General features: G+C 40.7%; 1 protein-coding gene across 16 annotated transcripts in view; it reads left to right on the forward strand.

Moving 5' to 3' along the window:
• Nucleotides 1–6,481: 6,481 nt before the first annotated feature.
• KIDINS220 (kinase D interacting substrate 220) overlaps nt 6,482–24,433 on the forward strand; it is a 104,043-nt gene continuing 86,091 nt past the window's right edge. For 6 of the 16 annotated variants that reach the window (XM_060309795.1, XM_060309796.1, XM_060309797.1 and 3 more), the window contains exons 1-4: nt 7,092–7,257; nt 13,569–13,697; nt 19,731–19,829; nt 20,864–20,962. In XM_060309795.1, coding sequence (XP_060165778.1) covers nt 13,590–13,697; nt 19,731–19,829; nt 20,864–20,962 — 306 coding nt within the window. In that variant the 5' untranslated portion in view covers nt 7,092–7,257; nt 13,569–13,589. Of the gene's footprint in view, nt 6,608–7,090; nt 7,258–13,568; nt 13,698–17,223; nt 17,483–19,730; nt 19,830–20,863; nt 20,963–24,433 lie in introns of those variants that run through there. The other 10 variants (XM_030844566.2, XM_030844567.2, XM_060309791.1 and 7 more) reach the window with 5 other exon arrangements.

A 24,433-nucleotide genomic window follows, 5' to 3' on the forward strand; every position in this document is an offset into this window, starting at 1 on the left:
TTGAAAGCCTCTACTGATATTCCTGGTTTATCCCTAAGTAGACATCCTGTAGCTTTTTCATTATTTTCTTGTGAGTAATCTCCTAGTAGGTCTCCAGGGGGTTCTGTTAGCTGGGGTTACCCAAGTTTTATACTGACTGCACATTGCTTCAGGCTTGGTTTTCAGATATCTTGATGCACTGCTATTTGGCTGGTATTATCTACTTTTCTTTACACCCCGCCCATACTCTGGTTATATAACTGTATTCGTCATTATTTGACTATACCTCACTCACATTCCTGCTTAAAATGCTTCTACCTGCTGGAAGAACCAGCTCAAATCTTATCTTGACTGAGAAGTCTTCCTAGCTTCCTCCAAACTGTAGTTACTCTCTTCCCTTTCACAGCATACATCAAAATATCCAGAGAGAAGCATGAAGAGAAAACAAAGTTAGAAAACACAGAGAAGAGAGTCGGAGCTGTAGAAGATATGGTGAAAAGGTCTAGCCTGTGAGTGACTGGAGTCCCAGAAGGGGAGAAGAGAGAATGTTAGAGAAATGTCTGATGTTGATGAAAAGTGTCAGTTACTGTGAACTTTACGGATAAATAGTGGAACCTCAAAGGGCCAGGAAGGGTAATCCCGGAAAATATTACAATTTATTATAAAGTGATAGTAATTCAGACAGTGTTGTATTGGCTCAAGGATACCCAAATGCATCAATCAACCAAGCTGAGGTCAATTTAACTTAATAAAGAACCACTTGGTAGGCAATTTGGAAGTAGAGGAGAAAAGATTTAATACTTCATAAGAAACACATGGAAAAGCAGCTATCTTTAGGATAAATATTTTAATTGAAGTACAGTTAATTTACAATGTTGTATTAGTTTCAGGTATACAGCAAAGTGTTTCAGTTATACATATATACATGTGTGTGTATATATATAAATATATATATATAAATATGTATTTATTATTTTTCAGATTCTTTTCCCTTATAGGTTATTACAAGGTACTGAGTATAGCCCTGTGCTATACGGTAGGTCTTTGTTGGTTATCTATTTTATATATAGTAGTGTGTATATGTTAATCCCAAACTCCTAATTTACCCCTCCCCCCAAATGTTGGTTTTAAAGAAAGCTATAGGTTATATGATTAGAATCATTAGTAACAGAGGAGTTGAATTTAATGCTATGTTAAGTGATGTGCTGTCCTAAATTTCTAATGTATCTTTAGCAAGCGAAAACTGCTTGATAATTTAAAATATGAAAAAATAACACTAAATTTCATGATTAAGGTAAGAGACAGGTGTAATTTCAAAACATATACCAACTAGCAGATCTGAATTACATAATTTTTATGGCACAATAAAATTAAACATTAATTCATAGTCTCATCCAACTGAAGGGGTGTAAAAACTCAACCAGTGGACCGAATGCAATGTTAACTATCCCTTTCTGTTCCAGCTCTTGTTCGCTTTTATGGGAGTCCGTGCTGATAAGTGAACTTTGGCTTCAGAGGCTAGGAGGGATTCAAGGTTCCAACTTAGCTAGAACGAGATGCTGACATCCTGGAAATGGAAAGAGTTCCACATTTTCAAGAAGGGAACAAAGCACTAGACCTCTTACTAACTTAAGGTTGCCCTAAAAATGCTTTTGATATAAAACTCAAAACGAGTACGGTTGGGTGTCAACCTTGAGTAGGATTTCCTGACCATGTAACGCCCATTCCCACCTCCTGGTCGATATAGTTCCCCTGACCCCTGCTTAGTCTCCTCGTTGCTTAGAGGGCTTTGCTCTCCTCCCACCAATCCCCAGACACCGCTCGCTCTTCTGAGCTACCATGTCCTTGGGGCTTAGCCTATGCCATCCAGAGCTGATAATACTTTCTGTTAGCATATTACCCATCTCCCTAATTGGATTGAACTCTCATAGTGGGGCCCCAAATCTTCAATCTCTGTTAGTGAGTAAGAATTTGGCAGTTTTTTTTAAATTAGTATTTTACTTTTATTTATTTGTTTATTTGTTTATTTATTTATTTACTGGCCATGCCACGCGGCTTGCGGGATCTTAGTTCCCCCACCAGGGACTGAATGTGGGCCCACGGCAGTGAAAGAGCCGATTCCTAACCACTGGACCGCCAGGGAATTCCCAAGAATTTGATGATCGAAAAGAGCTTTTAGAGAGACTAAAACAGCCATGGCAAGGCGATGGGTTGGCAACACCAATGTGTGTCTGCCCTGCTGGTAGTTTCGTTTGACTTACGTTGAGCTTGCCAACCTCTAAAACCCAACGTCGTTTTTATACTGATTCAGTTATAACTCTCTCTTTCCTCCAACTCTTTGTCTGACTCTTTTTCCACCACTCCCTGCCCGCCCCCCACTTGAAGGCAGGGTTATATATTTGCCCCTCTTCTGTTGCCTCTCAAATCTGTTCTTAACTCTGTCCGGGAGTGTGTTCCTTTTTTTTCTGACACCATCCCAGAGTTGAGGAAATGTCCTTCCACCTGTTTTTTATGTAGCAGGAACACGCTGATTAAATGAGTCAGGGAGGAGATTGGCAAAGCTATCAAGAGAAACGATAGCAGCAACCATCACTCTTCAAGGCAAAAAATGACATCTTAGGAACCTCCCTGTTACCCCTCCCCTTCTCACTAAGAAATGTTTAAAGTAATGACTTTCGTCCATAAAGTTTTTGTTTCAAATCTCTGTTTAAGATGTCAGGGAACTCTGAGTGGTAAATTAGGGGAGATCTCTCTTCTTCAAATATTTCTGTGTTTTCCAAATACTTTATAATGAACACATATTCCTTTTAGAGTCAGAGAAAAACATTTTTTAAAGCAAGATGGTATGTGAAACAGCTTAAGATTTCCGTGGAAAATCTGATGTACAATGAAACTGAAACCATGTAAAAAGATTGGACTGCTGAAATCATCATCCCAATATGCTGATCTGTTGAAAAAGATGAAAGCGTGATTAAAATTACAGTTTTGGTGGGGAGAGTGGTGAGGAATGGAAAGATAACTCACATTTTTCCTCCTCCATATACATGACAAGTAAAAAAGACAGGCTCTCGAAGTGATCTGAGGGATTCTGCTGAAGCAAGAAACCCTTAGGATGCCTCTGCCAGAAAGATTTAGGCGAGCTGCATAAACCATAAAAAGACCAATGAAAGTGGAGAGAGTGATTCATTTGAAACAAAACTGAGGAGAAAGCATTTCAGTTCGATTTTACAGCAGTCGTATCATCACAAGATGAGAGTCTGAGTCCATAACTATGAAAGGAGTCAACAGCATTTGGCAGAAGTTGGAAAATATTTGATTTATTAAATGTAACCATAATGTAGATAAAGAAGAATGGGCTACAGTGGGATCAAAAAGCTACTTAAACAAGGTCCTACTGTATAGCACAGAGAATTATATTGAGTATCCTATGATAAACCATAATGGAAAACAATATAAAAAAAGAATGTATATGTATGTATAACTGAATCACTTTGCTGTACAACAGAAATTAACACAACATTGTAAATCAACGATACTTAAAAAAAAAGCAACTTTATTTTTCCTCAGGGCAGCTCCTGTAAGTGCTCCGTCTCTTTCTTGTTTCCCAGACAAAATTTCTAATAGGTCTCATAATTTTTGTAATTTTTCTCACTACTCTTGGATCATTGAATATCACCTAGTCATGTTTGGTCATTAAACATTCTCATTTTCGTAATGAAATGCCTGGCTGGACTATTAATAAAACCCCAAACGTAAAATTTCTCCCGTCCCCAGTTCAGACCTGCAATGGAGGGGAGACCCTAGTTGATACCCTATTCCCTGCTCCAAGGCTTCTCCCCTTTCCTGCCATCCTTGAACCTGACCCTTCTCTCATCTTCCATTCAAACGTTTGCCAAAGGAAAGCCTGTTTCTAGTAGCTTCTTTCCAGGCTGTCATCTGGACTGCTTTTAAAATGTGCCTGAAAGGACAACTTGTACACCGAATATCTTCAGGATTTTTATCCGGGGAGAAGAAGTGGGGAGGGGATTCAGGTAGTGTGGGTGATGGTCTTAGTGTCTGGGACTCAATGTCCCACTTCTAGACGGGGATTTGCAAAGTCCTTGACTGAGAAGCTGCCAGCTGCGGTGCAGCGGTGCTTGGGGCCACCTAAGCTGGAGGACCACTGCTTCCTGTCCCCCCCGCCCCCCCTGCTTTCTGTTATATTCCAGTTGTCCCCAAGAGAGGCGTTCTGGCCGTGCTGGTTCACTGCTGCTCAGTGTGGCTCACACCTGGTGGGCATAAGCCGACCTAAAGCCTCCTGGACTTGCTGTGGAGAGGCTAGCTCACCGACCAGGCGTGGCTTCCTGGAGTTACAGAATTTACGGGGTGAAGCGGCTGGGGTGGTCATGGTGAGGCGGTCTGGAACGGTGAGGACTGTCATGGGGGCAGCTCTCTTCTCAAAATGGTGTTCCGTAGGGGAAGCACTTAGGGACTCAAGACCCCTTCTCCCTGAGCCACCATTTCACAGCCGACACACCTCAGTGAGATCTTGCAGGGCCCAATCTCTGATATGTAATCCACATTTTCCCTTTGTGTCCCCAAGCTCATCCAGAAAGCCCGTCAACATCCCAGGGGAAGAGCAAATCTCTCGGAGAGTAGCTCAGAAGCTCAAGAAACTCAGAGACAAGGTTTAATGTACAGACAACTTTCTTGGAAGAAGAGTAATCCAGATTTTCCCTAGTACTAGGAATCCTGGGAACAAATTTAACCATTGTGGGATGAGAGTGCAGCTTTTTCACACATGGTAACCCAGAGGTGTCAGGAAGTGTAGGAAGTCTCATCTCATTTTTAATATTTTTGCCCGGGGATTCTTAACCACTTTTGTGTTCTAGTCCTTTTTGGCAGACAGGTAAGACCTACGACTGCCTTCTCAGAATGTGTTTAAATAGATAAAAATAAAATCAATATGATTACAAGAGACACCAATAATATTGAAATGCACTCATTAAAATATTTTTAAAACACCCCCCACCCCCAAAATAACAAGAACAAAAAAGAAAGCCTTTCAAATGCCTTGCTGATGATTCAGATGGTTCCTTATGACGAGAGCATTGGCTCCCACGCTGGGGCCATAGATCCCTGTGAAACCACAGATTCCAATTCCCATGTTGCTTTCACAACCAGTGGCTACTAAAAGGCCACCTGCTATACTGTGTAGGTCCTCAAAAACCTGCTTGACACTGAAAAGGGATACTCATATCTGCTATCACCGATTTGGACACAGTGGGACAAGAACCACGTCTGAGAATGATGTTTCGTTGGAATCAGCTGGGAAGATATTTAAAAAATCCCCAACAAGAGTCGAGTTTTGATTTTTAAAAAGATCTACAGATGATTTTGATGTGCCAACTTTGGGCACCATTGAAAAGCATCTGAAATGGATCACTCTGGCAACTCATGGAAAAAGCCAACAAGGGGCCAGCGTGCGGCTCCATCAGATGTTGGTGTGGCATGCGTGCACAACGAGAGGACACCCCAAAGCGTGTGACGAAGACGTAAACGGTGCTCTTTCTTCCTTAAACGCTTTCCAAGGCCACACACTGCTCTAAACAGGGTGAGGGAAGCTGGTGTGGAGTAAGAATGGAGTGAACCTTATAGTGGGGGAGAGACATGGAAACCGGTTAAATATGCTTTAACACATACTTTTGGAATACCTACTATGCCCCAGGACTGTGGAGTAAGAAGGTGAATACAGACGATGAACCCTGGTTGAGGTCATGCAGAAAGCTACACAAGAGGGGACTGCTTAGGCTGCCTCTTAAAAGACAAATAGAATTCATCTGTTGGACTCAGCTGGACAAGAGGCAGGACAGAATATCCAGGGGAGAGGGAACAACACTTTGGAAACAAAATGGAGATGACAAAGAGCATATGGCCCAATGTTCCGGGAACTGAACTTGCCAGCCTAGGGTGGGGGCAGGATGGGAGGAGAGTGGTGGACAGTACAATGGCAAGAAGTCTGGCAGGGGCCAGCTCCAGAGGAGACTTGCCTGTTAAGTACTATTTGGGAATCTGTTCTATGGAAATGGAAGGCTGCTGAGGAGTTTAATCAAAGAAGTGACATGATCCCCAGTCTCCTGGGGAGACGGTTAGTGGGGCACCAGCAGAGGCAGGGAGGGTAGTTGGGGGCTTTTGATATGTAGTCCTGGTGGGGAGCTTCTGAAGCCTTTAAGCAGCTCAGGGGTGATGAAGGCGGCTGCAATCAGGCGGTGTGGGCTGATTGGATGACATTAGGCAGGGGCGGAGGAGGAGGTGCATGACTTCCCAATTCCTGCCTCGGTGGATGGGGGCAGGAGTCAGGTCCCCCGACAGTGTCAGAACAGGAGGATCACACCAGGTCGGGGGGGGGGGTGGTGGGGTGACGAGTCCAGCTTTGAGCTGAATTCTGGAAACATTAACCAATTTGAAGGGAGGTGAAATCTGAGAGGAGCAGCTAGAGAAATGGGAGGAAAACGAGGAGAATCAGAGTCACAGAAGCCGAGGGAGGGGAACATTTCCAGGAGGGAGTCGCGAGGGAAACTGTGAGTGGAAAAGTGGTCAATCACGTTTGGCCGCCAGCAGGTCAGAAGTTCCTTCTGCAGAGACCCGGGTAAGGACGGTCTGCCGGGCTGCAGAGGGGGGAATGAGGAAGCGGGGGAGGCGGTGGGCTCTCTGGGCCGGGAGATTAGATCCCACAGGTGTTCTGGGTTCAGGAGGACGGGATTTCAGCTAGCCTCCCTTCGCAATATGTTTGCAGAGTCGTTTGAAGTTATAATTGCGGTTTATTTCTCTGCATAAGCTTTGATGATAATGGTGAACTGGGATAAGAAACTCGCCATAATATGAAGAGTGACACTGAAGATGAAGAAAATATTGCCTGGGGCGCTTGCCAAAATACGCCAAAATTTGGAGGCCAGAGAGAATGTGCCGAGGGAGGCAGGGCTGGGTGACTCGCTTCCCTCGCCGCAGCCCGCCTACCCCGCTTCGCTCCAGCCGGCGCCAGCAGCCCCACCCAGCCCCGCCTCCTTCGGGCTCCGCAGACAGACACGGGGCGTGGCCACCCTCAACCCCGCCCCTCAGCCAGGGTCACGTGATCTGTCAGTTTGCAGAGACGGGGGGAAAAATGGCTGCCGGCTACGGTGAGGGCGACGCGCTGAAAGCCGCGGTCCCTCCCTTTCTAGTCTTCTGACAGCGCCTGCGGCAAAGCGGGCCCTTTCCGCCGGAGCTGTGGAAGCCGTCCTGGGGCCAGGTTCTGAGACGGTCAGTGTGGTGGTCGGCAGGGAGGGGCCGTGGTGGGGTGTGTAGGGGGCCGAGGCAGAGCGAGGAGGGAGCGGAGGAAGGGTGAGGCCGGGTGTGGGGAAGGGGCCGTGGCCGGGTGAGGGGACCGCGAGGCCGAGTGCGTGTGCGGGGTCGAGGGAGGGGAGGGAGGGGGCGGTGCGGGGCCGCGGTGCGGGGGGGGCCGGTGTCCGGCTTTCCGGGCGGGTCCGCGCTTGCTGGGGCGCCGGGAAGGTCTTGGACTTGCTGTCGCAGGTGGTCAGCCTTTTGGGGGGGGGGCTGAGATGGGGGATGCTAGTGAAACAAGTGTCTTTTGGTTATTTTTTCGGAGCAGCCGCAGGCACACCCACCACCTCGAGAACCCCCTTAGCTGGTACCGCTAGGGCAGGCGTTCGAGGTTTCTTTCCTTGGGCTTACACGGAGGAGGTGGTTGGTTTTTCTCCCTTTGCTTTCATATTGGGCTCCATTACTCCATTGTCCTGTGCAGGCCGTTATATCAGCAAAATGTCAGCAAGCCATCGATTACGACGCTTCCTTGATTTATTTATAGGGAAGAGATTTGTCAGCCAGTAACGTTGGATTATTTTTCTTTAAAATTGTTTTGACACATAGTAAGGTTTAAACCAATGAAGAATATTTTATTAATAACTATTTATGGAGCTATCTTTGCTAGCCGCTAGGGGGCACTGGTTAAAAATGTAGCTTTCTTAGCCTTACCCTCAGAATTCCCATTCAGCCGGCCTGGGGTGTGGCTCAGGAATCACCCCTTCAGGTAGGTGACTGTGATACGTTCTGTCACCGTCTCCACTTTGACAGCACTGAAGATCAGCCATCTAAATTTTTTTAAAGCACCCTAGGAGACCTGATGCAGAGCCGAGGGTGAGAAATGCAGCGGCAAGGTTGTGTTCTTTGTTCTCTAGCTTTGCTAGCGTGGAAACTTTCATCAGAATCATTTCGGGGTGCTTGTTAAAATGTCAGTTTCTGCGCCCCAGGTCTACTGAATAGGATTCTCTGGGGGAGAAGCCCAAGGAATTTGTGTATTGACAAGCTTCCTGAGTAACTTTGATGCACACAAGTATGAGGGTCTTTGTTTTACACTCTGTGTGAGTGATTTGCAGATCTGTTCTTCCCCAAACTGGGTGGATTCTCCAACCCAGGTTTTTTCGAGTACCTCACATTCAGCATGCAGGAGTGGTGGGGAAGGAGGGGATACTAACCAAACAGAGGAAAGTCCTGACCTTCTCCAGACTGCACTTTTTTTTTGTTAGTGGCACCATCATCCTCTCATCACCTATGCTTGGTATCTAGTCATCTTTGCCAGTTCTTTCATGTCTGGTCACATATTTTTTAAAATTTCTACATTCAGAATCTCTCTTCTGGATATTTTGGTAGGTCAAAGGGTCCAATATGGGGGATTTTATACTGTTCAAGTTCATCTCTCTCATTTCTTCTGCATCCCTACCGCCTGTCCCCTCTCCTGTGGGTTGTCTGACTGGTATCCAGGGGTCCGATTCTGGGCCGCATTCACTGCTGGGGGAAGTTTTCCTAGGATCATGTGAGTGTGCCATCCCCCTCTTCCTGCTTTTGCTCAGTTTCTCTGCCACTGTGTTAGTCAGGGCTGTTTAGAAGGCGAGGGACAGAGATTTACTCTTTTACCTCAGGGAAAAGGAGATTTGCAGGACTGACTGAGAATCGGAAAGAAATCGGGATCTAAGGCAGCTCCACCTTCTGTAGATCTCTCAGGGGCCACATTTGTTTTCTCAGTTATGAGGAGTGTTCTCTGTTCACATCGTTGGATCCTCTCTCTGCTGACTGGCTGCCTCAAAACTGTATCATTTTGTTCATGGTCTGCAATGACTGGGTCTCTGGTTTCTAATTTCCAGTTCTAGAGAGAGGAATCTGACTGGCCCAGCTTATCTTTTTGAGCAGTCACGTGTCCTCATGTGCTCATCACTGGTTGTGCCTGATGGTAGAGAACATGGCTGTTGAGGGTAGTGGGAGCTATGGGCAGGCCTACAGAAGAGGCATGTTTAGTGTACCTATACAGTTACTCAGTTTGGCAGTTATCTTTGATGTTTCTACTTGCTCTGGACCTGTAATAGGTTCTGGGGACATAAGAACAAAAGAGAGACGGCCCTTATCTCGCAGAGATTACAGATCTAACCACCCTCACTTTCCAGTCGTAGCTCTAACTTTTTACTTACGTTCCCTATCCACTCTGTTCATTGTTTCCTGGACATACACTGCATAGTCACTCAGCACTCTCTGTGTTCATTCTGTCCCTTCTGCCTGGTATGCCCTTCTTTCATTTCCTACCAGTGGACCCATTCTTCAGGGATCAACACAAAGTGATACTTCCATGATATTCCAGTAAGAGTAGGAACCTCTCTTGGGAGCTCTCGTAGGACCTTGGGTTTCTGCAGCACTGTTCTACCTTAAATCATGACTTGGATTTATCTGGATAGTACACATTTGCTTTTTGAATTATGTTGGGCAAATTACTTGTGTATGAAACCTGTTTTCTCATCTGTAAAATGAGAGATGATACTTAAGATTATTGGAAAATCAAATAGATCATAGATATAAAAGCATCTCATAAACTGTAAGGTGACGTGTAAATGCTCTTTTCGTGATGAAGTTCTTTTATGTCTCCTAGTGAACGGTAAGCTTGTTGAAGGCTTGATAGGAATCCACTAAAGGCTGTCATGGGCCTTGCACATGATGGTGCCCCGGAAATATTTGCAGAACAGATGAGGCCTTGCCCCCTGGGCTGCCTTCGTTCACCTGATGCCTGTTGAGCCTGTCCTTTGTTCCTGGAAACGTGTCAGGCATGGGGGAAACAGTGGTGACCAAACCAGGCATGCTTCCTGCCTGGGAGCACAGTCACTGCAATGAAGTGCAGTGTATCTTTAAGGAAGACTGAGAAAGAAGGAGGGAGAGAGGAGGCCCTAAGCTGGTCTGGGAGGGGAGTGGGCGGTCAGGGAAACCTCACTGGGGGAAGTGACTTTTAAATTGAGACCTCTAGGCTGTCTGTTGGTGGGTTGGGCACACGTGTCTGTCGGGATGTCGGGATGATGGAGAGGAGAGCCTGGTCCTGTGAGGGGGAGGGGGAGGGGAGGATGGCTTGAAGCTGACAGGGAATTTCTGAGAATGACGAGAGCCCAGGATGGGTTGTGGGGGGTGAGGGTATTTGTTTTTAGGTGAGAATGGAACCTGTTGAAAGGATTTATTTAAGAGGGGAAGCACGGCTAATCAAAAGTGAAGCCTCTGAGGGAGAGATTGGAAGACCTGGCCATCGAAGAACATAATCTGATTTACTGGGCACACTTGAGATCAAATTCTTGATTTGTTAGAAGCCTGGCTCATGGGAATCATTTTATAACTGTCAGTGTGGTAGACTGTTTTCTCCTGTTAAATTAATAAATGTGATGTGACGATCAAATTCAATTCAGGAAACATTTAACAATTCTTTAATATGCACAAGGAACTGTTTTAGGCGCTTCTGAATTTGTGAAGGTAAGACTTGTGAAGTTCCTCCCATTAAGAAAGCAGCCGTGTAGCACAGGGAGATCTGCTAGGTGGTTTGTGACCACCTAGAGGGGTGGGATAGGGAGGGTGGGAGGGAGGGAGATGGAAGAGGGAAGAGATATGGGAACATATGTATATGTATAACTGATTCACTTTGTTATGAAGCAGAAACTAACACACCACTGTAAAGCAATTATACTCCAATAAAGATGTTAAAAAAAAAAAAAAAGAAACTTAACAGTAAAGAAGGGATGGGTGGATGAATGCAGAGATTACCAGAATTCCAGGCGTGTAATGCTGAACGATCAGCAAAGCCTGCTGTAATATTTCCCCCTAAGTACACAAAGTAGAGGATCATGATGAACCCTCATGTGCCCATCGCCCAGCTTCAGCCAACCAATTTTATTTCAGCCATTTCTCTCTTCCCCCAGTCACCTCTTTTATCCTCCAGTACTTTAAAGAGCCCTAAGTCTCCATAGGGCAGAAACAGTGTATTATTCAACTTGTCAGTGGTAACCTGAAGCATTGTAAATTACAGACTTCCAACAGACTACTGTTAGATCGAACTGTTATTCAGTTATGGCTGTGTAGAATTGCATTTTCTCAGAACTCTATGACAAAGGTAGATCACCTTTCCTTAATAGATTCGTTTAAAGAATATCTTTCAGGTGGCTTAAGGCAAGGCAGCTTCAATTTTTTTTTTTTTTTTACTATTACCATTTTCTGCTTAATCTTAGTCTGAAAGGATCTAAGTCTGAAGTCTTTTAATATTAGTCACAATCTATGAGTGATAACTTTTAAAGTTTTATGTATCTCAAGGTGATACACATACCATCCACATAACAGATTGGGGGAGAGAGGTAACAAGATTTGAAGATCTTAAGATTTTCAATTTTTTTTTCTTTTTAACAACTGAGGTCAATGTCTATAACTACTTTTCTTTACTGTGCTCATTCCAGTCTTGTGTGATATTATAGTGAGGAAAAATATTTGATCTAAATAAGGGCTTTGTCAGACATTTGCATGTGTGTTTAAAATTTTTAAAGTAATTGCAAACTTACAGAAGACTTGTAAGAGTAGTACAAAGAACTCTGTTTTACACCTTAACCAGATTCACCAGGTGTAACATTAAAATTTAGGGTGCACATAGCCTCTGTAATTATAAAATATTCCTGTTAATTCCATAATCATTTAATGGCGATGTACCAAGCCTTTCCTTAGTTGCTGAGGATGAAAAGGTAAGACGTGATCTTGTTTTCAAGGATTTCAAAGTAAATTAATAATTGTGATATGTTGTTATAAGTGTAATACTGCAGATATGCATGACATATAGGTGTACTGGGTGAAACTGACCAGGGCGGGGAAGGACAGAGTGAGGGGAAGGAAGGGGGAGGAGGTCCCAGAGGAGGATCCCCCTGAGGTGGAATTTGAAGGAATGTTTCCATTTGTTAGAAAGTTAAAGATGGGTGAAGAATTCCAGGTGGGTGCATCGGTGTAGGCATGCTCATTCATTCTTAGATATTGGTGTCTGCTGTGTGCCAGGCACTGTTCTACATGCTGGGGATTCAGCATCAAACAAAACAGGAATAGTCTCTACTCCCGTTGGGCTGCATTTTGGAGGTGGGGTGGACGATGAGGAGGCAGACGAAAAACCCAGAAAGCAAAACACAAAGGTTTCTTGAGTGATGCTAAGTGCTGCATGGAAAAGCAAGGTGGGGCGATGTAATGAGGAACGATAGTGGGGGTGATGGCTGTCTCGTACACAGTGGTCAGGGATGCTCTGATCAGGTGACTTTGGAACAGAAACCCTGGGTAGCCTGAGCAAAATGAAGGCGAAAGAGAGTGGTAGATAAGCTCAGGGACATGGACAGGGGCTGGAATAGGTCAGGCAGGGCCTTTTGGGCTATGATAAGGAATTAGGGTTTTTATTTCGAGTGAGAGAACAACTGTTGGGGGGTTTTGAGCACAGGATGGCCAAGATGCAGCTCAGTGATTTAGGAGTGATGTTCCAAATGCAGGGAGCAAATTGAGCAAAGGCAGGTGTGTGGAGCGTGTTAAAGATACAGATACAGGGGCTGCACCAGGACCTACTTGTCAGAATCTCTGAGGGAAGGGCCCAGGCATCTGTGTTTTACAAGCTCTAGGTGGTTCTGATGTATATTATGATTTAAGAAGCTCTGGTCCAACTTACATTTTCAAAAGATCACCTGGTTGCCTTGTGGAGGATAGACGGTGGGAAAGGCAACATGGAGGAGGGGAGAGCAGTTGGGATCTAGGTGAGAGGTCACGGTGGCTGGACCAGGGTGGTTGTGATGGAGGTGGTGAGTAGTGACCAGATGTGAAATACATTTTATAGGTAGAACCAAAGGATTTGCTAATAGATTGAATGTAGAGTGTAAAGGGACGAGATAAGTCATGGATAATTCCAAGGTTTTGACCTTGGAAGAATGGAGCTGGAGTGGCCGTTTACTGAGATGGAGAACGTAGCAGGAGAGGCCGTGGAGCGCTTGCTTTTATTTGTGGGTGGTGGGTGGTGGTGAGGAGGAGGGTTTGGGGGATGGGTCTGGAGTTTGGGGTTTGGATGAGTTAAGAGAGAGATGAGTGTGAGTCTTGGGAGGAGAGGGGTGGACATTTTGAGAGCTGAGCTATGGGGCCTTGTTTTTACTCCTGCCAATGGAGGTGTAATTGTACAAGTTTAAGGTTAAGAAAGTAATATAGTTAGTAGTAACTTTGTTTTCCTAATCCCAAATTATGATCTGATTTAACAGGTATCGTAGCTTTCTGTGAAAATGTCAGTTCTCATATCACAGAGCGTAATAAATTATGTAGAAGAAGAAAACATTCCTGCTTTGAAAGCTCTTCTTGAAAAATGCAAGGATGTAGATGAGAGAAATGAGGTAAGACCAAGTTTCTAAAATTAAATTCTTCTTACCAATATTTGTTGACTACCCACTATGTATGAGGCACTGTGCTAAGGATAAAGGTAAGTAAGAAATTTGTAGTTCTCACCCTCAGTAATGATATAATTTCTTATAGTTAAAAGTTCTTTGAATTCTGTATTGTTGGAATACATTTGAACTTATATAAATGATTGAATATTGAATTTATGCTTTATGACTGAGACTTATGTTTGGCTTTTTTCCAGATAGAACAGTCACCCTTCAAGAAGTTTAATTACTGAAATCAAAAGTGTTTCTAGGAAACTTTAGAAGAGCTTCTAGACCCAACCTTCTTATAAGTAGATTAACCAAAAAAAAAAAAAAAGATTAACCAGACAAAATTAGGACTTTCTGAAATATTTTCTTTTCTGGAGCCTCCACCCTCTTCCCGAGTTGTTCATTCCACACGCCTTGGGATTTTAAAGACTTAAATCTTTAACAGATAGTGAAATAGGTCGTGTGTTCTGTTTAATAAGACAGGGAAGTATATATTCATCATTTTCATTAACTCGTATTAGATATTTCTTTTCAACAATACAAGCAGATAAAATGTTGATTATTTTATTGTGAACAGCCAAGCTGCAACATTTTAGGGACTAATAAACTTATTGTATGAATTTTTTAAGTGGCAAATATGTATGTTTTATAAAACTTAAGAAAAATAATCCTTTTTCTTAGGACTGTATTTCAATACAGTGTAATTTTTTTTTTTCTGACCAGTGAATAAGATGAACATGGACTGATTTTAGTTTTACACAAATGTATATGTATGTATATGTGTATATGTGTGCACATACATGTATCTGTGTGTGTAGACATGCAGAGTTTTATGATTTTTTTTTACAGTGGGGAAAAAACATAAAATTTACCATCTTAACCATTCTTAAGTGTACAGTTCAGTGGTGTTCAGTAGTGTTAAGTAATTCACATGTGAAATACTTCCAGAACTTTTTCAAATCTGAAGCTCCATATCTATTATACAACTCCCTATTCCCCCGACCCCAGGCCCTGGTAACCACCATTATACTTTCTGTCTTTATGACTTTGACTACTCTAGGTACTTCATAGAAGTGGAACTGTACAGTGTTTGTCTTTTTGTGACTGGCTTATTTCGTTTAGTGTAATATCCTCGAGGTTCATCCATGTCGTAGCATGTGACAAGATTTCCTTCCTTATTCAAGCTGAATAATATTCCATTATATGTATGTACCACGGTGTGTTTATCCACTTATCCATTGATAGACAGTTGGGTTGTTTCCTCCTCTTTGCTGTTGTGGATCCTGCTGCTATGAACATGGGTATGCAAATATTATAAATGTTTTGAAAGCTGCTGAATCAACAGTTATTTCTTTATTATTATTATTGTTTTTGACATGGGGTACCTAATTTTATTAAATGTTAGCTCTCGTTAAAGAAATCGTGATATAAAATTTTTGTTATTGCAATACATTGATGATAGCTATTGTTTTTATTGACTATTTATGCAGATATGGTAATAGTTCTATATATTTAGCTCATTTAATTTGCATAGAAACTCCATAAAAAATTATACTCTTATTTATCTTGACTTACAGATAAATGACTTAATCCTTCAGTTTCCTATCCAAGATATTACCTGGTGAAATCCAGATTGAACCCATTCTGTTTGACTTCAAACAACCTATGATCTGTTCATGCTCTTTTGTCTTTGAGTCTTAAGCATAAGTTCATCTAATGATAGTGTCTATATCTTCAATGTTTCTATATTGAACAAACTATATTTTGGTTAGTTGACATCATTATTCCCTTCTATGGTTTTGAATAGTCAATAATTGTTATGCATAAATGAGATAAAATTAATAATTGGAGATTGTTCATTGTTATAAAAGAACTGCTTATGGAAGTAGTCATTTTATTAGCATATATTAGCATATTTGGAATAATAAAATGATAGTTTAAAAAGATTAAGTTTTATTTCATAGACAGTTTCTTTGGGAATATTGAGAAAATAGCTTCACTTGGAAGGAGAAAAATAGCACATAATAAGCATAAACTTAAATTAATCTTACAAAGAATGAAGTGTATTTGGTTTAGAGCTTAACTTGTCATCATGCATGCAGTAGCATTTAATGGTTATTAGTGATATTTACATCTAGTTTAGTATTCAATAAATTAAAATTGGATTTTTAAAATAATACTTTGAAGCAACCTGGGATTTTTACATTATGGCTTAATGTGAAGGTTGTGGAGAAAGTAGCTTTCTCAAGGCCTTTTTTAGCATTTTGCTTCTACAGCTTCTGATTAAATTTAATTTTTATAGAATTCTAAAAAGTTGCTTAGACCTTCTTCCCTCTTTCTTGCCTTTAAAAAGTGAAGTACTTAATTACCTCATGTTAATATGTTTGGTTATCAGTTTTCAAAAAGTTTCTTAAATGTTACATCAATAAAATAAGATAATGTGGGGAAAATTGCCTGATGCTGTGCTTAGCATATGATGGGCTGCAATTAATAAATGCTAATTTCCTTCCTTTTTTTCTTTCTACTTTATTTGTAAACTAGATAAATCTCTTGGCCTCTGAATGTTCTCAATGATGGCAAGTCTTTGCCCTTTGTAGATCAGTGAAGGGCTTTAATTTAATTTAACTTTATTTTTGAAAAGAGCACTCTCAGCTCTCCTTGATACAAGGATATAGTGTTGAGGTTGAACATTATTCCCTGTCTGAGAAAATGAAACAGGGCTCTAAATTCAGGAGGTGAATTTTGTTACGTGCTTACAAATGTAGACCCTGAAGGAAGCTTCAGAGGAGAATTAAAAAATGTTCTAGTTTCACTACAATTATTGGAAGACGTATTGATCCTCCCAAGGTGACTGCTTTAAAGGGCAATGGTTATCTAGGCCCAGTACACCTGAATAAATAGAAGTGGGACTACCTAGGAATTGGGAAGAGCAAAAAGATGCTGAATAGGAGATGTTTTTGCATTGTAGCTTCTGGGAAGCTGAGATAAAATATGATAGCTGTTGTGCTGTATGTTAGTTGGCGCGCAGTGTTCTGTTTTGGTGTTTTGGTTTGAGGTCATTATCAATAGAGTATTATATGAGTTATGTGGTCCTGTACTTTTTGGAAAGAAATGGGTTTGGGATTTGCTGGGATGTGTATGTGGGGTTAGGTAGGGGAGGGCCCTTTAGTGATTCATATTGAAGTGAAAGAGTAAAGTCGTCATGACTGTTTCTAAGTCACTCTGTCTCCACAACTGTAGTTACTAGATTGGCTAAGCAAGAACTAGTAGAATAAATATGTTTTGTGATAAGGCACAACTTATAAGGTAAATATCCTTCTACCTTAAGGGATTTAATAAAACTTAATGGCAGCCTTTCCTGAAAATCACTTATCTATTTGGATAATGTAGCTACAAAAGGTTAAAGATTGCTTTGGACTGCATGTAACAGCTCCCAAAATAGTGGCTTAATCAAATTAAGATCTTATTTTTCTCATGTAATGACAAGCTGGAGGAGACATTCCAAGGCTGATATGATGGCGTCAGGATACCTTCCCAGGCTCCTCCTGCCCTTCTGGCCACTCCTCTCTGTGTGCTTGTTACTTCACATCAGCTGTCTTGATACAACTGCAGCATTGTGTCCACATATCAGACAAGAAGGAAAAGGGAACGGGCCAGCCGAGTTAGTCTAATTACTGAACCTTCCTGGGAGACCTAGCCAGAGTGGTGCCATGGATTATTTCCAACTGCAAGTAAGGCTGAACAATGTAGGTGTTTTTAGCTGAGCATGCTGCCACCCCAACAAAATCCTGTAGCTCTAGATACTGGGTAGACAACTAATAGTTTCTGCAAGAGAAAGTTATGACTCTTCAAGTCTTTCATTTGGCTTGTTTCAGTTAATCACGTTTACACCATCTGTCTTATTTGTGTTATGGATTTTAATACACATCTAACTTATTTTTTCCCTCATACTCTAAGAGCACCTGTCTTTGTGAACTATCTGAAATGTGACTGTGACCCCAGAGAGTAAACAGAAAGCTCCTGAGTCTTGGGAATTACAATTTTGGAAACTGATGTACAAGTCATATATCCTTAGGACCATAGAGCCAATTAGTTGGCTTTAATTTATATATTATACCATTGCTTTTGATATTTCACTTTTTATCCCAGTTAATCTAATCAGAAGGGAGAAACATGCTGTAGAAAGTAACTCAAAGACATTAGAGCTCACAGAGGCAAGCCTGGTGTAATAATTGATGTCTGTAGGTATGACTCAGAATCATAAACATAGTGTTTAAGTTAATCTGTTTAACAAGTAGCAATGTGTGTATTACTTTTTAGAAAATGGTAATCATAAAAGTTATAATCAAATTTAATATTTAAAGGCTAAACTTTTTCACCTGGAAAATCTATTTATGCATAATATCTCATTCCCTAATGACTCTGGTTGAATGACAGGTGACTACCACATATAATTTAGTATCCATCATTATATGAGTGTCTGTATTTAATTCAATTTACTTTTGTCCTTTAACTCAGTATTTGTGTTTCTCTTTACTTGTATTCTTATAGTAGCATCTGTTGCATATTGCCTGTTACTATAATTATTTCCATGTTTGTATGTTGCCGTTAGTGGATTTTTAAATTCTTTCAGACTTCGCTCACTCATTTACTCAATAAATATTTGAGTACCTGTGTGGCAGTCACTTTACCTCACGCTGGGGGTGTACAGTACTAAACAAACAAAACAGACATGCTTCCCACCCTCTGGGAGTTTAGGGCCTTTAGAGGAAACACAAATCAGTTGTTAATCACACAAATAAATGTGTAATTACAAACAAGGATTAGTTCAGTAAATGAAATTAGAGGGGGTTAGCAAGGCTTCCCTAAGGGGTTGATGTTTGACCCAAGAGCTGCCGGGTGGGTGGTGGGTTAACTGGGTGGGGTAAAGGGAAGACTCTGTCTGAGGGTCCCGAGGTGGGAAAGAGCTTGAGGGCACATTGGTGAGGAGGGAACGGCCTGGCACAGGTTTCAAGGTAGGCCTGCTGTCGTCTCTCCATCGTTAGACCACAGGCCACGTAAGGATTTTGGTTCTCATCCAAAAAAGCAGTAGGAAACCATGGAGGGTTTTAAGCAGTGGAATATTGTCAGATTAGCATTTAAAAAAATCACTGATGTTCCTCCCCCCCCCCACTGATACACATTCAGTAAGTAGGTGCTTAGATAAATATTTCTCTAATTGAACTTAGTTTCTGGTGTAATTTTCATATACCTTAGTATGTTTCAGCACCTTTAACCCAGTGCTTCTAACCTGTTGGATATCACGGCATGTACAGAAAATGATAATGTGTGTGCTGCACTTGCAGTAGCCAAGGCTTGCTGCTGGAGGGAACCTGTCCCAGGATCCCGCTGCCCAGGCCCTGCCCTGCTGTCTCAGGGCTGGGGAGCACTGTATCTTATGCTGTGACTCATTCTAGGCACAGGCTGGGCAGCTCTGATGTAGCTAGTAGGGACTTTAATGAATTAAGGTTATAAGGGAAGGCTTAAAAAAACTACATAATATATACAGCACCTGTATTGTTTTTATTTATTGCTTTACTTTCCTCTCTCTAGTCCTGATAAAACATCTTATACATACAATAAAACCACATTCTATATCATATTCTAACTGTATTGGTAGAGAATTTGGTTACCACAGATACCCTAAGATTTTTATATACATCGTGGTAATTACTTTTCAGTGCCTAGTATTATTCATGCTTACTTATTTTGAATAAAATTGCAGTGCCAAAAACAGATTGCTAATGCTGTCATAAAGAAAGTCTCATTTTCTCTTTGACTTTTACATTATTAGTAATCTGAGAACTTAAGAATTCAGAGGTGTTTCTAAATTAATGAAATACTATAAATAGCGCTTAACATAACATCAGGAAAAAGTAAGTGTGCTGTAATTAACTGGTATTTCAGCTAAAGTACAGCATCTTGACAAGTTCTCTGTGTCTTTTATATCTCCAGTGTGGCCAGACTCCATTGATGATAGCTGCTGAACAAGGCAATCTGGAAATAGTGAAAGAATTAATTAAGAATGGAGCTAATTGCAATCTGGAAGATTTGGTATATATTGAAATAATTTACTCATTTGTCTTTTTCTTTTCCTTAACTTTGCTTTTAAGAAATGATTCAGAAGTAATAGATTATAGATTGTACTTCTTCTGTATCTCAACTTTGCCTAGTAATAGTCTAACTCAATTTTTTAAAAGGGGTAATAACAGGAGAGAAATTTTTACTTTCAGTGAAAGTTCTCAGCTCTTCAGGTTTTTTAATGTATAGATGGCACTGGTTGAATAGGGAGCACATATACTTAAAATTAAATGCCTGCCTAGAAGATATGTATGAGTCATATTGTTAAGTAACTCCCCATAATGGTATCTTATTATTATAAATATCACATATGATAAGCCAGAAAGATGTGGTCCCTTCTGATATCGTTTATGAGGGATAAATCACTATTCCAAGAGGCTTACTTTCTCTGTTTCCCAGGAATTATTTTTCAGGGTCACACAGCTACATCTGTTTTTCTGTTTGTATTTATGATTCAAACTGATGATATTAAATTGGTGATTTTAATTGAGTGATCATTTGAATTAAATTATAGTACACTCATGGATAAAAGTTAGGATAGGATACTTGTAGGCTTTATTTAAAAAAATAAAGAATAGTTCTTTATCATACAGTGTCTAAACTCATCAAATGGGATCTCTGTAATAGTTTGTAAATGTGCTCTTAAATCTGATTGCAGGCTCTTTAATTTCAACTTAGAGTGATGGTTGCTAACCACAAGGGTTAGCTTTGAGGTTTTGATAGTCACCTTTTCTCCTTTTTGAAAAACACAGTATGTGATTAGAAGTCCAGTGAAAAGACTGAACAAGCAGTTGTGAAACCGTTTTTACACCATTGTAGTCATACAGGTAGACAGATAAATTCTTAACAGAGCTTATGCTGCAGTGTAATTTCAGAGTAGTTTAGAGTGGGTCGGATCATGTCAATTTGGTATGATCATCTGGTATATAAATTCACATTTATTTTTCCTCACTTTGGAATGTTATTTTTGGTTTTGAAATGGTAACATTTGTGTCTGTGTGTTCAAGGATAACTGGACAGCACTTATATCAGCGTCAAAAGAAGGGCACCTGCACATTGTGGAAGAACTGCTTAAATGTGGGGCTAACCTGGAGCACCGTGATATGGTATGGACATTCTTTATCCACTGTTAATCAGCTGGCATCTTATTAGCAGTAATGGATATGTGTTAAGTCCTGTATTTTTATGTGTGAGGTGATACTATAATAATGTTTTTAGGATTTGGGATTGGGCATTGAAATGACCCTCAAGAATGTTTTAAAACCCGGTGATATAATGCACCTCCTTTAGAATATTCTTAGTCATTATTTTCTGTTTATTTTAGAATTTTAATTCTGAAATGTTGTTAAAACAACCTATTACCCTTTATAATGTATCAGTTTTAGAACTCATGAGAAAGTTGTTCCCTTTAAGGAGAACTTTAAGAGGGACATAGTATAGTTTTAAAAATATTTTCAGTTGTTTAAAGTCATGATTTTCAGAATAATATTTATAAACTTATTTTCAAAATGTGATTGTGTTCCTAATGCCATCTGTACACATTACAAGTTTAACAAGATATGATTCTTAATTATCTTAGCTCTTATTTGATCTTGGCGTCTGCTTAAAGCATAAAGGTGAAGAAAGGGATCATTTCTGGCTTAATTATTCTGCAAAATGTACAGCCTTTTCAAAGATTAATTTTAACAGGGGAAAAAAAGAAGGAATTGAACTGCCTTGATATAGACAACATGTATTACTTTGCTGCTGATGCTTTATGAAGTACAGGTGGTCTGAATTTTTAAGAAACTGCAGCACTCCACCATCTTGCACTTAATATTGTACGATGTAATATATACACGGTGTTCTTCTACAGTGTTATATTTATTCTTAAAACTTAGTGAAGTGGGGCTTCCCTGGTGGCACAGTGGTTGAGAGTCCACCTGCCGACGCAGGGGACACGGGTTTGTGCCCCGGTCCGGGAACATCCCACATGCCGCGGAGCGGCTGGGCCCTTGAGCCATGGCCGCTGAGCCTGCGCGTCCGGAGCCTGTGCTCCGCAGCGGGAGAGGCCACAACAGTGAGAGGCCCGTGTACCGCAAAAAACCCAAAAAAAACAAAAAAACAAAACTCAGTGAAGTGGTTGGTATACTTATTTTTATAGAAGGATACAGAACCATTTGTATCCTCCCTATTTCTGAAAAGAAATTGAAGTACATTGCTATAAAAATTTAGGGAGAGAAGGTAATGATGTCAGTAACCTAGCCAAAGGATGGGTATGGCAGGTAAAGTAAAATGCAGTGTTCTTATCTTAACTGGTGTATAATAAAGCAGAAGAGAAATTCATGGAATTACCTAGTTCTCAATATTTTATTAAAAGCACCATACCATTTTATCAGGTGAATTAATATTAAGTAGCTTTTGTATGCCTGATCCCTTCAGGTTCTTTTTAGCCTATCATTAATTGACTTCTGAGAAGAATCCTATGGGCTAAGGGTTAATTTTGTTCTCAGCGTATATAGTTCAGGAAATTGAGACTGGAAGAAATACTCTTTGCCCAAAGTCACTTAGCTCTTAAGCAGTCAGACTGAGTTTTGAACCCAGGACTGCTACTCCAAAGGCTTTCTCCTTTATCATTCTTCCATGTATATCAGCAAGGGAGTTAGGGACTATAAAGTACACATTGTGAATGTGTAAGAACTTGTCAAGATTTGTAAAAAATGGTGTCTTAAACTTTCTTAGTTCTCCATATTTCTCATTTCCCTGAAGTACTTATCAAATCACAGCATATTTTAACATTTAAAGGGCCTCTGTGTTTGGCTTTTAAACACCCCAAATTAGGGAAACTGAGGACTGTGTCTCCCTTAGTAGTTAGTATTGAGAGACCCTAACCTCAGAGAATTGGGTGGGTGGTGGCGGCTGCTGAACTGTGGGGGAGGGCAGAGTCCCTGGGACTTGTGTGAGGAGAGGAGGTTGTACCAGGGGTTGTCTGGGATTCAGGAATAATTCCAGGATATAATGTCAGGAAGTCTAGTGAGGATTCTTCCTTGAGAAGACCTTTAATGGACACCAAACTACAGCATTGCTATAGGCAGTCAGTTCCAGTCTTTTCATTTTGCAAATTTGGGCATAGGTTTCTCCAGATTAAATTTTTATCTCAGAGATTCTTGCATAGGGTGATACTATACAAATTAAAATGAGGGAATGATATTAACACAATTCTGGGCAGGAATTTTACACATTACAATATTGGTGTGGGTAAGACTTGACTAAATGCCCAGCTCTATAATTTGACCTAAATAAATTATGTCAGCCTTTCTTTGTCTTTCATGACCTTGACACCTTTGAAGACTTCTTGTCTGGCATTCTTAGAATGTCTCTCAATTTGGATTTGTCTGATGTTTCTAATGATTAGACTGAGATTGTGCTTTACTGGGAAGGAGGTGATATGCCTTTCTTAGTGTACCACATCTAGGTACATACCTCACCAGAATGTATCACTGGTGATGCATCCTGGCTAAGGTAGTGTCTGTCAGATTTCCCTTTGTAATTACTAAATATTTGAGGGAAGATACTTTGAGACTGTACAGATATCTTGTTTTTGATTAAACTTTCATTCATTTATTTTAGCATCCATCAATGCATCTTGCATGCAGCAGTTATGACTGTGGTGTTATAATGGTGATTTTTCTATTTTCATCATTCCATCTACATTTATTAATTAGAATTCTTCTGTAAAGAAGAGTTCTCTCTCTCTGACTCTGACTCTGTCTTTCTCTGTCTCTCTAAATATATATCTATATATAGATACATGTAGATACACATTTTAGCACTTCCTTACTTTCTGGCATTACAAAATGCTTCAGGCTCAGGTTCATCTTATATTTTCCCTGCCTTATTTCCCTGATTATCAGCCCTGGAATCAATCAGTTTTCCAAGGAACCCTAGTTATTGTTTTTTGAAAATGTTATTTAGAAACCAGTAATCTAGGTGTTAGGTATGCTTATTGTTATTGGGATGTCACTGCTGTAGTGCTTCTCATTGGATAGATGTAGGAAATACATGTCTGTATATTAACTCTTGCATACACATACATCTATTCTGTATCTGTGTGTGTGTGTATATATATATACATATATATATTTTTTTAAGATAGACTAGGTCGATAACCATGAACCCAATCCACTGTAGCCTTCTCCCTTTTCTTAATTTGTAACTCTCCTCTGACTGTGAGAAATCTGGCTCTCACTCTCCACACTATATATTTACTTATTTGTTCACCCCTAGTATACAAATAGTTTCAGAATTTCTAATCCATACCGTGAGAGAAACAGATTTGCTACTAAATACATTGTTTGTATACAGTTCTTTTCGTCTTTAGCATTATTACAGAATTCAGTCAAAATATTGCTTTCCAGAGTTACCTAGATCAGCTTCTAAGTAATTATGTGATTCGTTTGTAATATAATTAATTCATCCCAGTCTATATTCTGTCTTCCCCATATTCTAGTTGATTTTTAAAACATTTACTTACAATAAAATTCGTCTCGCTGGTGTTCAGTTCTGTGGGTTTTGACAAGCACATGATGTCATATGTC

This window comes from Globicephala melas, chromosome 12 (genome assembly GCF_963455315.2).
Source record: "Globicephala melas chromosome 12, mGloMel1.2, whole genome shotgun sequence".
Classification (NCBI taxonomy): domain Eukaryota; kingdom Metazoa; phylum Chordata; class Mammalia; order Artiodactyla; family Delphinidae; genus Globicephala; species Globicephala melas.